General features: G+C 38.1%; 1 protein-coding gene and 1 non-coding gene across 4 annotated transcripts in view; both read right to left on the bottom strand.

Moving 5' to 3' along the window:
- The window catches only part of TBC1D8B (TBC1 domain family member 8B), an 80,058-nt gene that overhangs the window by 61,088 nt on the left and 6,121 nt on the right, over positions 1–12,849 (bottom strand). For all 3 annotated transcript variants that reach the window (XM_043895611.1, XM_043895613.1, XM_043895612.1), the window contains exon 2: positions 716–826. In XM_043895611.1, the coding sequence (XP_043751546.1) occupies positions 716–826 (111 nt within the window). The remainder of the gene's footprint in view (positions 1–715; positions 827–12,849) is intronic.
- On the bottom strand, positions 6,637–6,771 carry LOC122691082. The gene has a single exon (XR_006340324.1). It is a non-coding gene; the product is annotated as a small nucleolar RNA SNORA70 (small nucleolar RNA).

The following is a 12,849-nucleotide window of genomic DNA, read 5'->3' as shown; positions in this document are numbered from 1 at the left end:
GATGCATTTTATTCATGGATGAATATGTTGCACTGCGTGTAAGTTATCCCTTCATATTTCAAGGATATGATGCCTTGTTCAGGTTTTCAGGCTTATATTTTCTTAGAGATCAGCCTTTAAGTTTTGGGCTTGATTCTCCTCATCTGCATTATTAGAGATGAAACAAAGAACTTCATGGGGGAGGTTCTCATCTTCCTAGCAGTTGGGTTAAGCAGGAAAGGTTACTTGAAGAAAGGAGTCAGATTAGCAGTAGCACTGACCAAAATTTGCTCAGAATCAACACTGCCAGAACACATGCTTCAGGTCTCACATATTAATGGATTTTTTAAAAATCTATAGTCCTTCTTAAATATTTTTTCTAGTCTTTCAAAGTAGAGCCGCACATTTAACTCAATTCTAAATCAAAACAACTGGGGAGATTCTGTTCCCATATAGGTCATTACAAAGTATTGAGTAGAGTTCCCTGTGCTATACAGTAGGTTCTTACTAGTTATCCATTTTGTAGTAGTGTGTATATGTCAATCCCAATCTCCTAATTTATCCTTCACCCTCCCCTATACCTCATTTGTTTTCTACATCTGTGACTCTATTTCTAAGTCAACTATACTCCAATAAAAATTAATTTTAAAAAACTGGGGAGTATAAATAAATTTAAATATTCAGTTTCTTAAGATCCTTATCTGTTTGAATTCTATGTTTTAAAAATCATACTCACCACAGGCAATTGACAGGTAAACTTGAGAATCTGGTGTCTGATGTAGGATGCGAAATGGAGCTACTTTTGCAGTAGAGTCTAAGACTGAATCAAGAGTCCCAACCAAAAGTCCTGTTGTAATAAAGAGACTGTTGAAACAAGGATCTTAGAAGAGAGAAAATCAATATTGCTTCACACGACTAACAACCAATGGATTTTTTTTAAAATTTTAACTCAAAATACAATCGGGATGAAGAGATTAGTGTTCCAATGTCAGTAGTGCTTTAAAAAATTATTTTTCAATATAATAATAGTAATTATTATTATTATAATAATTTGTCTAAACCTCATGATATATTTGTAGCACTTATTTACCTCCTTTACAAGGTTATGTATAGAGCAGATAAGAATGCAGATTCTACTACCAGAGATTTCCTAGGTTTGATTCCTAGTACTAACTTGTGTCAAGTTGACCCAGTTGTACTTACCTTTTCTTCATCCTCATTTGTAAAATAATGGGGTAAAACTGGAGCCCACCACAAAAGGTTGTTGGAAAGATAAAATGAGTTATTATTACATATAAAACACTTAGCACCATGTTTAGCACATAGTAAGACTCAGTGTTAGCTAATACTATAAGAAAAACAATGAATTTTAACAAGATAAAAATCTTGATTAATTTAAATGCTTAAAGGGGATTTTTTCTTTTTAACATTTACTTCCTCAATTTCAAATTCAAGGTTCTAATTATTTAGCTTCAATTTAATTATCTGATATTTTCTACTCCTCCTAGAATAAGTTTCCTGTTTTCTTAATTTCTCCCTTAAAGTCTTTGCATAGCAAGTCTGGGCTTCACTGGTGGCTCAGTGGTAAACAATCCACCTGCCAATGTAGGAGACCCCAGTTTTATCCCTGGTCATGGAAGATTCCATGTGCCATGGAGCATCTAAGCTCATGAGACAACAATTAAGCCAGTGCTCTAGAGCTGGAGAGCTGCAACTACTGAGCCCATGTGCCCTAGAGTCTATGCTCAGCAACAAAAGAAGCCTGGGCACTGCAACTAGAAAGTAGCCTGGGCTCTCTGCAACTAGAGAAAATGCCCACGCAAAGCAACAAAGATCCAGTACAGCCAAAAATAAATAAATAAAAAGTCTCTGCTAAGCAAGTCTCTTTTTTACCTAGAAATGTTAATGGAAGTCTTGTAGCCCAGTGTGGCAAATCTAAATTCTATGTTTTCTTCAAGACCCAATTCCCCTATGAAATCTTCATTGGCAACCCCAAGCAATTATGCCTTCCCTTGTCTCTGATTACACACAGCACTTAAAGTCTGTATGATACAACCCAGCATTCTGATTATTAGGTTAGTTATTACAACTACTTTCTAAGTACTTCATGTATATTAATTTTACCTCCTTACTTAGATTATTAATTCCCTGAGGACAATAACCATGTCTTCTACCTCTAGGTTTCTATCCCTAACTTTAGGGAGCAAAATTTGTTGACTTAACTGTATCAATGAGCCAGCTAAGAAACATAAATCAACCTTTCTTTTCTGGAAGCTTTGACTGGTTGAGTGTTGGTTTTACTTTATGAGGCATTCCTCTTTGATTTAGCATACAAACTTGAGAAAAAAATAACTCAACTATAAAACAGGCCTTTGGCTATTTTCCTACCTTTACCCACTTAAAGGGAGTTAAGATTTCAAGCAAGATTTGAATGAGAATATAGGTACATTGGCAGATGTGAGGTAGGGAGTTATTATAAGCATAGAGGGAAGTAAATTAGAAGAGTAGACGATAAAACAAAGAAATAAAGAGAAACTTGGCTCAGTTGAAAGGAAAGGGTGGGAGAGAGATGTAGGAACTGGTAAAAAGTAAAAATAGGAGTCACAAATGCAGCATATCAATTAGCAGTCTTAGAGGCCAGTCTTAGAAGATTTTGGCAATCACAACATGTGCAGCTTATAGAAAAAAGCAATTATCTGATATGAAAAAGTTATAATATGAATTGAAGACTAAGAAAAAGAAATATGAACACCCAGACAAATATTATGAAAGAGACGGTACGGGGGAAGAGAGAATGGGAATGAAGACGCGAGACATAGGAAGTGATTCTATGTCAACTAATGAGGGAATTACTGAAGGGCTGGAGATAAAAGGAAAAATAAGTCTATCACTCTCAGTATGAAAAAGTGACTGTGAGAAACTGGAGGTCTGGCTAAGAGATTAGGGATAAAGTAAGAAAAGTGGGAGCTGGTGAAAAAGAAAAGTGGGAGTTAAACATATGCAGATAGCTTCTTCAGAGCAACGTAACTGAAATTACTCAGGAAATAGAAAAAAAGGAGGATGTTTTCATTTTGAAGATGGGAAAGTGAAAATACTAAAGATAAAAGAGGCAGTGAAAGAAAACCAAAAGAGGGAACTATCTTCAGGTTGAAAATATGGAATCATGTATATGAATGCCTGTTTATGTAAATAAACATGCAATGACTTAACAAAACTGTCAAAATAAGGAGTTCAAATAAAAGCATTAATTAAAAACAGCAAAAGCTTTCAAAAAAGTTTTTGCAAATTTGCACGGAGAATTATTTATTGCACATTTTGCCACATTTCAAAGAAAAGGAGCTCAAAGTTTATTTCCTTCTTCATATACACTAGAAAAAGCAGTATTAGAAGAATGGGAAAAAGAACAAAGAGGTAAAGAAAAGTTTGGCTCAGCTGAAAGTTAACATGGGAGTGTGGATGTGTGAGGAGGCAGAAAGGAAAGGAGAGACTACAGATCATTATTCCTGAGTAACATAAGAAAAATTAGTTCCTTGATAGAAAGTTTGAGACTGGGGACAAAGTAGTCAAAATCACTGTCATGAAAGGTAATTTTTTTTGCAACAGAAGTGTTTGCAAGATTATAAGTGCTTTACACTATGCAGAAAGGAAATTGGTCAGTTTTGGTAAGTGCTTTAAATCTGGCAGCTAGTGCAAAACCATGCAACAAATAATTTGGAAGCTAGTGCAATACATTTCAAATCCCTTGGGGAAGTCTTACAGCTCATTAAGCTATAATCATCATCAAGTCCCTGCAAGCCATTCAGGAATTAATATGTACCAAAGTCTGGGTTCTAGAAGTACAAGAAAATGAGCAGAGAACTTTGGGTTGCTTTTCCATATACACAGAGGTTTATCATCTGACAGCCTGAACACCCAAGGTCATGAATCAGCTTACATATGGGAAGGTCTATAGCAATAGAAATGGGCTTCCTTGATGGCTCAGAGGTAAAGAATCTGCCTGCAATGCAGGAGCCTCAGGAGACATGGGTTCGATTCCTAAGTGGGAAGATCCCCTGGAGGAGGGCATGGCAACCTACTCCAGTTTTCTTGCCTGAAGAATCCCATGGACAGAGGAGCCTAGCAAGCTACAGTCCATAGGGTCGCAGACAGCTGGACATGACTGAAGTGACTTAGTACGCATGCACAGAAATAGTAAATTGGGAAAAGAATACTGTCTGTCAGCTGCAGGACAGAACAAGAGAGTTAAAAATATCAAGAAACTCAAATCATTCTTTGAATGTCTATAACTGAGCAAGGTAATGTTCTATACCCTGTTAAACGTCTGTGCAGTTTATAGCACTCTGCCATATAAGTAGCAACAAACTTCTGAAAGAAACCATCACCACAGTTGATATGAAATATTTTTTATTAAATGATACAGCAAGATAACAAAAGCAAGGTTCTATGATTTTAAAAAACAGACAACTTGTAGGTAATGAACTGTTCATGACCAATTATTTTTGGATGGATAGAGATAGAGCACCATTGATGTCAGAGATGAAAAAATATCCTAGCATGTCATATAGTCCAACCACCGACACATTCATCTAGTCTATAGTATCCCTGGTAGGAAGCCTAGCTTTTCCCTTTTTAACTCCAGAGTTCTCCCAAGGCAGCCTATTGCATTGGTGGGAATTTCTACTAATTAGAAACTTATTTCTAAAATATTTTTACAATTGACCCGTGAACAACGCAGGGGTTAGAGGAGTCGACCCCACGCAAGTCAAAACTGCATATAACTTCATAGTCGGCCCTCCATGTCTGAAGCTCCACATCCGCAGATTCAACAAACTGAAGACTGTATAATACTGTTGTATTTATTGGGGAAAAAAGCCACATAAAGTGGACCCATGCAGTTCAAACTCCATGTTGTTCAATGGTGAACTGTAAATTTCTAGATGTTATATAATTAAAGCTGGTTTCATGAGCTTATGACCTGTCTATAGGGCCTCATGCCAGAAGGGCCCCATGCTTGCTTTAATACTCTGCTGTTACATCTTTAAATTCTTAATTTTTTAACATAGAGCCCTGCACATTTTCTTTCTTTTTTCCCCTGCATTTTCATTTTGCACTGAGCCACATACATTAGGTAGCCAATCTGGGTTACAGTGGTTATCTCTGGGCAGCAGGATGATGGGTGGTCATTTTCTTTTTCACACCTATACATATTTTCTGAAATGAACATTTTTTTAACATTTAAGATAGAAAAATGAAAGTATTTCTTACACACTTAAAAAAAATAGAAAATGATGGTCTTCCTTAGGATAAGTACTACTTTTGCAACTTTGGGGCCATACAAAATATATGCTTTATTCAATATGGTAGGCCTTCAAATATTATTAATATGATTATAGTTCTCTTGTCTCCCTGTGCTTATTCTTCTCATCTTCTGGCTTAAAATATACCTAATTCTTTCATCTGTTTGTTGTAAGAGATTGTCTGAGTCTCTTATTATTTCTTCTGCTATTCTCTTAACATACCTATTTGTCAAAGCCTCATAAAATGTGTCTTTCAAACCTGAATATGAGATAAGATCTGAACAAATGCAGGTTTTTTATACTGTAGGCTGCATGGTTCTATTAATGCTGTCAAAGATCATACTAGCTTTCTAGTCATGATGTCATATTATCATCATACTAACCTTGTGATAATTAACCTACTTTGATCTTTTTCACAAACACAAGCACCAACCTAAGTATTCTCTGTCCTGTACAGCTGATTAAAAATAAATAAATAAATGCAGTTTACATTTACATATGTTAAATTTTATCTCATTGATTTCAACTGAGCTTTTAACTTGTCCAGATCTATCTGAATCTTGACTTTATTTTCCATGATAGTGATTCTCAACTGTAACTGCAAGTCTGAATCATTTGGGAGAGTTTTTTTTTAAAGATTTATTTATGTTAATTTATTTTATTTTTGGCTGTTCTGGGTCTTCGTCACTGCACAGGCTTTTCTCTAGTGGCGGCAAGTGGAGGCTACTCTCGTTGTGGTCTGAGAGTTTCTCATTGTGGTGGCTTCTCTTGTTGCAGAGCACAAGCTCTAGCGTGCATGGGCTCAGTAGTTGCAGCTCCCTAGCTCTAGAGCACAGGCTCAGTAGTTATGGCACAAGAGCTTAGTTGCTCGGGGGCATGTGAGATCTTCCCCGCTCAGGGATTAAACCCATGTCTCCTGCATTGGCAGGCATTTTTTTTTTTTTGACAGGAAATAGCATTTATTGGTGAGCGTCATTAAGGAGGGAACAGAGCTGATACTCATGAGTGCAGGGCCCGCCATTTGTCCAGGGGACCACGATTAGGGATGTATTTGACCTCACAGCCGTCCGGGATGAGTCACTTTTCTGCCACCATGTTCTCAAATTCATCCGCATTGAACTTGGTAAATCCCCACTTCTTGGAGATGTGGATCTTCTGACGGCCAGGAAACTTGAACTTGGCCCTGCGGAGGGCTTCAATCACATGCTCCTTGTTCTGCAGCTTGGTGCGGATGGACATTATGACCTGGCCAACGTGGACCCTGGCCACTGTGCCCTGGGGCTTTCCAAAGGCACTGCACATACCTGTCTGGAGTCTAGATTGAGAAACAGCAGGCCAGTCATGAATGCCCACTAGGAAGAGTTGTCTCCAAGGTCCCTTAGGGCTACCTGTACAGGCAACAGGTTGCATACACTACCAAGGAGGCTGCTGTTTGCAGCCATTGCACACTGGGCCCCCATGGGGAAAAGAGCACAGTCGGCTTAATTGGCTGCAAAGGCAGGCAGATTCTTTACCACTGAGGCACCAGGTAAGCCCTGGAGGAGTTTTACAAACTACTCAAGCTCAACTTTTAAAACCACTAAAGCCTGAAGATTCTAATTTAATTCATCTGGGGTAGGGCCCAGGTATTCTATTTTTCCTTAACTGTGTTTTATAAAAATTTTCAAAAAGAGAATAATAAACTAAAACTTCTATGTGCCCGTGACATAGCTTCAATAATTACCAACATTTTGCCAATCTTCTATCATTATTCCCTCCTAGAGTATTTTAAAGTAAATCCCAAATATCATATAATTTTACCCATAAATACTCCAGTGTCATTTAGTTTGTTTAAAAAGGGTCTTAGCTGAATCTAACATGCAGCCAGTGTTGAGAAAACTGAGCTATGGTATTAACTGTCACTTTCAATTTTCAGACACCTGCAAATTTGATAAACATTTTTTTCTTACATTAGGTTAATAATAATATGAACAAGTAGGCTGAGTGTTGGAGGAAGGGACGCTATATAATAGCCAAAGCTTGAAGATGGTACTCATTATCAATGTGTTAGTTTAGTACACTTTCATTTGACAAGTGGCTTTTTCTGCCTGTACACTGGATTGAGGACATTGTGTAAGGCAACACTGCTCCAGCTGCAGAAGTTATTAAAATGCACTTCCTAATACAAAGAACATATAATTTCCATTCTAAGTAAAACACTCAGTTATAAGCTTTGGCCATAGAAATAACTGTCGAAACTTTATAATGGATTCTGTATCTTGTCTTCAGTTGCCAGGTTTACAAAGTCAAACCTTTACTGAATTTTTTATAATCTCAGGTTCATTAAATGTTGATGAACAAACTAACTGGTAAACTTAGTAGGAAATACATTCACATAGGAGAAAGTAATGCTCTCAGTAAAGGCCACAGGTCTTCCTCTTTCTACTGCTTTTGCTGCCAGTTCTAAGTCCTTAAAACAAGATTGTGAACTCTTCTTTTACAATAATCCAATAGACATAGTTGACACTTTGAAAGCTGCCAACTTTACACTAAAAGCTTTAGAAAACAGTTAATAAAAATAATTCTCTTGCGTTATTTTCCCTCTCCTTGCATTTTTTACAGACATTCACTTGAAAACTAGATATACATAAGCACTCATTTCCTTCCCTAACTGAAAATAAAGCTTTGTTTCATTAAAGGATTTAGAATTTTGTAAAGGTAAGTAACTGAGCATAAATGGCAGATTACAATGTCATGGGGGAAAAAAGAATGTGAGAATTATCCATCACATACAGCTATATTTCTAAAGATTAAAACAGAGAAATATGAGAATTGTTACCATCTTTATTTACAGCACCTTAATACACTTCAAGACTTATGCATCAAGGCACAAAAAGAGTAGCCCTAAGAAAATTAAAGAAAATAACAACATCTGAATTCCTAGGGGCAAAGAAAAAAGCAAGTGTAGCAGCAAATGGAAACTCATATATAGTACAGTATTTTAAAAACATTGTTTAGAAGAACTAAAGCTGGCTATGATTTTGGTTAGTTTAAAACAAGAGAGCAACTAATTTAAGGATAAAAATCAACAAATGTGATTACCTCTTGTTTTAAAACTTCACTTTTTTATACTGGAGTGAAAGAGAAAAAAACAAAACCATCTAGACTGGAATTCAAAGGGCAGTGGAGACAAAAAACAACAAAGGTTTCATTCTCAAGTCCTTTTGATTTTCTATCTCCAGTTTTCCAGGTTTTCCTCTTCTATAGATGAGGGTGTTGCTCTTCAACAAACCCTTCTGGTTGCTAAGGGCAATATATCTTGAGTTTCCTATTTTCAGCCACAAATAAGTGAATCTGGAGTACTTACTGTGTCCCCAACAACTGCCATCTTTTGCTTCTGCACTAGCATATTATTCCTCCCGCTTACAACGTCCTCCCCAGTTTTCTCTACCAAGCCACATCCCAGATCTTGTTAGTGCTGAGAGATGGCTGATTTAATTTAAAAAAACAATCCAAACTGGCTTTTGACAAGTTGTTCCACAGATGTCACACTGGAATTCTGCCACCAGAATACCACCTATTGATATTAATCACTGCTTTTAGGAAATCTTTGTATCATTTAACAGGAAATTAGATAAAGCATACTTTATACCAGATCTGGCCCTGGAAAATTGCTTTGGGAGTTTTAAATACTCCTCATGTGCGACTATTTATAAGGCACTCAAACCAGGCAGATATTATTACTGACTACCCCAATAATTATATATTTGCTTGCTTACTTATTATTTGTCTGTCCTACCAGATTATAAAGTCTGTGGGGGTAGAAACTATTTTTGTTTTATTTACCACTGTATACCCAACACCCAAACCAGTTTCTCTGAGCACCCATTTCTCTGCTTCTTTTCACAGTGAAATTCCTAGACAGAATTATGTATATTCAGTCTGTTTCACAATATCTGCTTGGCTCATGTACTCTAGTCCCTCTGGTCTCTACTCATAGGTCACCTTAAGGAAGCATTCCTAAACCACACTTATCTAAACTATCAATCCCCTCCCTTCTCTATTACTATACCTTATTTTTCTTTATAGTGTTTACTGCTACCAGCCATATAGTAATTTGCCTCCCTCAACTAAAATGTTAGCCCCATGAGAATGGGTTTTTTTTTTCCCATTTATTTGTATTAGTTGGAGGCTAATTACTTTACAATATTGTAGTGGTTTTTGCCATACATTGACATGAATCAGCCATGGATTTACATGTATTCCCCATCCAGATCCCCCCTCCCACCTCCCTCCCCATCCCATCCCTCTGGGTCTTCCCAGTGCACCAGCCCTGAGCACTTGTCTCATGCATCCAACCTGGGCTGGTGATCTGTTTCACCCTTGATAGTATACTTGTTTCAATGCTGGAGAACGGGGATTTTGTTTTGCTCACTGCTGTCATCTGTAGCACCTAAAACAGTGCTTGATTTTTAGAAGTCACTTTGTAATTATCTGTTGAGTGAATGCATCTTGTAATATCACATTTAGGATTTACTCTTATCTGTGGTGCTCACATAGCAGCAGCAAAAGGAGGAAAACTGGGCAGATTTTCTAACATAAAAGTAATATAAAATCCATGTCATAGCTGTACAGCAACATGGAAAACAGTATAGTCCCCTTTATTTTATTAATTTTTAGCTTATTTTACATCCATACTCCTTCCACAGCTGTCCACCAGAAGCATGGCCTTTCACCAGCTGAATGGTTATTTCTTCTCCAAGTATTATGTTTTGAAAAATATAACAAAGACTTACACACACTCTTCAACACCACTCAGAAAGACAAGTGATGCTTGTATCTGTAGAAGCACTGTTTGAGGACTTCTGGGTTTGGGGCAATAATAGATCAAAAAGAAATGCTGTCCTGCTATTTAGTCTAGTCTAAGTCCTGATATTTTAGTTAAATATCACTGTTTTGATTTTGCAGTGTTATCGTTGCATATTGTATAGGTCATGGCATTCGGTCACATCACTTCATGGCAAATAGAGGGGGAAAACTGGAAACAGTGGCAGATTTCATTTTCTTGGGCTCCAAAATCACTGCAGACAGGGGTTGCAGACACAAAATTAAAAGATGCTTGCTCCATGGAAGAAAAGCTATGACAAACCTAGACAGCATATTAAAAAGCAGAGACTTCACTTTGCCAACAAAGGTCCATCTAGTCAAAGCTATTGCTTATCCAGTAGTCATGTATGGATGTGACAGTAGGACCATAAAGAAGGCTGAGCACCAAAGGATTGATGCTTTCGAACTGTGGTGTTGGAGAAGACTCTTGAGAGTCCCTTGGACAACAAGGAGATCAAACCAGTCAATCCTAAAGGAAATCAGTCACGAATATTCATTGGAAGGACTGATGCTGAAGCTCCAATACTCTGGCCACCTGATACGAAAAGCTGACTCACTGGAAAAGACCATGATGTTGAGAAAGATTGAAGGCAGGAGGAGAAGGGGGCGACACAGGGTGAGCTGGTTGGATGGCATCATTGGCTCAATGGACCTGAGTTTGAGTAAACTTCGGGAGATGGTGAAAGACAGGAAAGCCTGGCATGCTGCAGTCCATGGGGTTGCAAAGAGTTGGCTATGACTGAGTGACTGAACAAAAACTACTCCAAATCAATTTCTATAATTTGTTGTTCAGTCATGAAGTCATGTCTGATTCTTTGTAGACCCCATGGACTACAGCATGCCATCTCCCAGAGTTTGCTCAAACCCATGTCCATTGAACCAATGATGCCATCCAACCATCTCATCCTCTGTCGCCCCCTTCTCCTGCGCTCAATCTTTCTCAACATCACAGTCTTTTCCAATGAATCAGCTCTTCGTGTCAGGTGGCCAAAGTATTGGAGCTTCAGCATCAGTCTTTCCAATGCGTATTTAGGGTTGATTTCCTTTAGGATTAACTGGTTTGATCTCCTTGCTGTCCAAGGGACTCTCAAGAGTCTTCTCGAGCACCACAGTTCAAAAGCCATCAATTCTTCAGCACTAAGGGCTTCCCTCATAGCTCAGTTGGTAAAGAACCCACCTGCAATGCAGCAGACCCCAGTTCAATTCCTGGGTTGGGAAGATCTGCTTGAGAAGGGATACCCACTCCAGTATTCTTGGGCTTCCCTGGTGGCTCAGCTGGTAAAGAATCCACCTGCAATGCAGGAGACCTGGGTTCGATCCCTGGGATGGGAAGATCCCCTGGAGTAGGGAAAGGCTACCCACTCACGTATTCTGGCCTGGAGAATTCCATGGACTATACAGTCCATGGGGTCACAAAGAGTCAGATACCACTGAGTGACTTTCACATTCACTTTCAAGCCTTCTTTATGGTCCAACTCTCACATCCGTACATGACTACTAGAGAAACCATAGCTTTGACTATACAAACCATTGTCGGGTACAACATGGGAAAAGTAACTACTGGAAAAAAAAATGGTACAAATATAGATCCTTATTTGCTCTTCAGGTAAAGAAAATGGCACTAACAAAGACAGAATATAGATCAATGGAACAAAATAGAAAGCTCAGAGATAAATCCACGCACCTATGGACACCTTATCTTTGACAAAGGAGACAAAAATATACAATGGAGAAAAGACAATCTCTTTAACAAGTGTGCTGGGAAAACTGGTCAACCACGTGTAAAAGAATGAAACTAGGACACTTTCTAACACCATACACAAAGATAAACTCAAACTAGATTAAAGATCTAAATGTAAGATTAGAAACTATAAAACTCTTAGAGGAAAACACAGGCAGAACACTCTCTGACATAAATCACAGCAAGATCCTCTAGCACCCACCTCCCAAAGTAATGGAAATAAAAACAAAAATAAACAAATGGGACCTTATATTAAACTCAAAAGCTTTTGCACAATGACGGAAACTATAAGCAAGGTGAAAAGGCAGCTTTCAGAATGGGAGAAAATAATAGCAAATGAAAACAATGTACAAACAATTAATCTTCAAAATATACAAGCAGCTCATGCAGCTCAATACCAGAAAATTGAACAACCCAATCAAAAAGTGGGCCAAAGAACTAAACAGACATTTCTCCAAAGACATACAGATGGCTAATAAACACATGAAAAGATGCTCAGCATCACTCATTATTAGAGAAATACAAATCAAAACCACAATGAGGTATCATCGCATGCTGGTCAGAATGGTTGCCATCAAAAAGTCTACAAACAGTAAATGCTGGAGAGGGTGTGGAGAAAAGGGAACCCTCTTACACTGCTGGTGGGAATGCAAACTGGTACAGCCACTATGGGGAACAGTGTGGAGATTCCTTAAAAAACTGGAAATAGAACTGCCATATGACCCAGCAATCCCACTGCTGGGCATACACACCGAGGAAACCAGAACTGAAAGAGACACATGTACCCCAATGTTCACTGCAGCACTGTTTACAATAGCTAGGACATGGACGCAACCTAGATGTCCATCGGCAGATGAATGGATAAGGAAGTTGTGGTACATATACACAATGGAATATTATTCAGCTATAAAAACAATGCATCTGAGTCAGTTCTAATGAGGTGGATGAAACTGGAGCCTATGATAC

This window comes from Cervus elaphus, chromosome X (genome assembly GCF_910594005.1).
Source record: "Cervus elaphus chromosome X, mCerEla1.1, whole genome shotgun sequence".
Taxonomy (NCBI): domain Eukaryota; kingdom Metazoa; phylum Chordata; class Mammalia; order Artiodactyla; family Cervidae; genus Cervus; species Cervus elaphus.
This window is presented reverse-complemented; position numbering and strand designations above follow the sequence as displayed.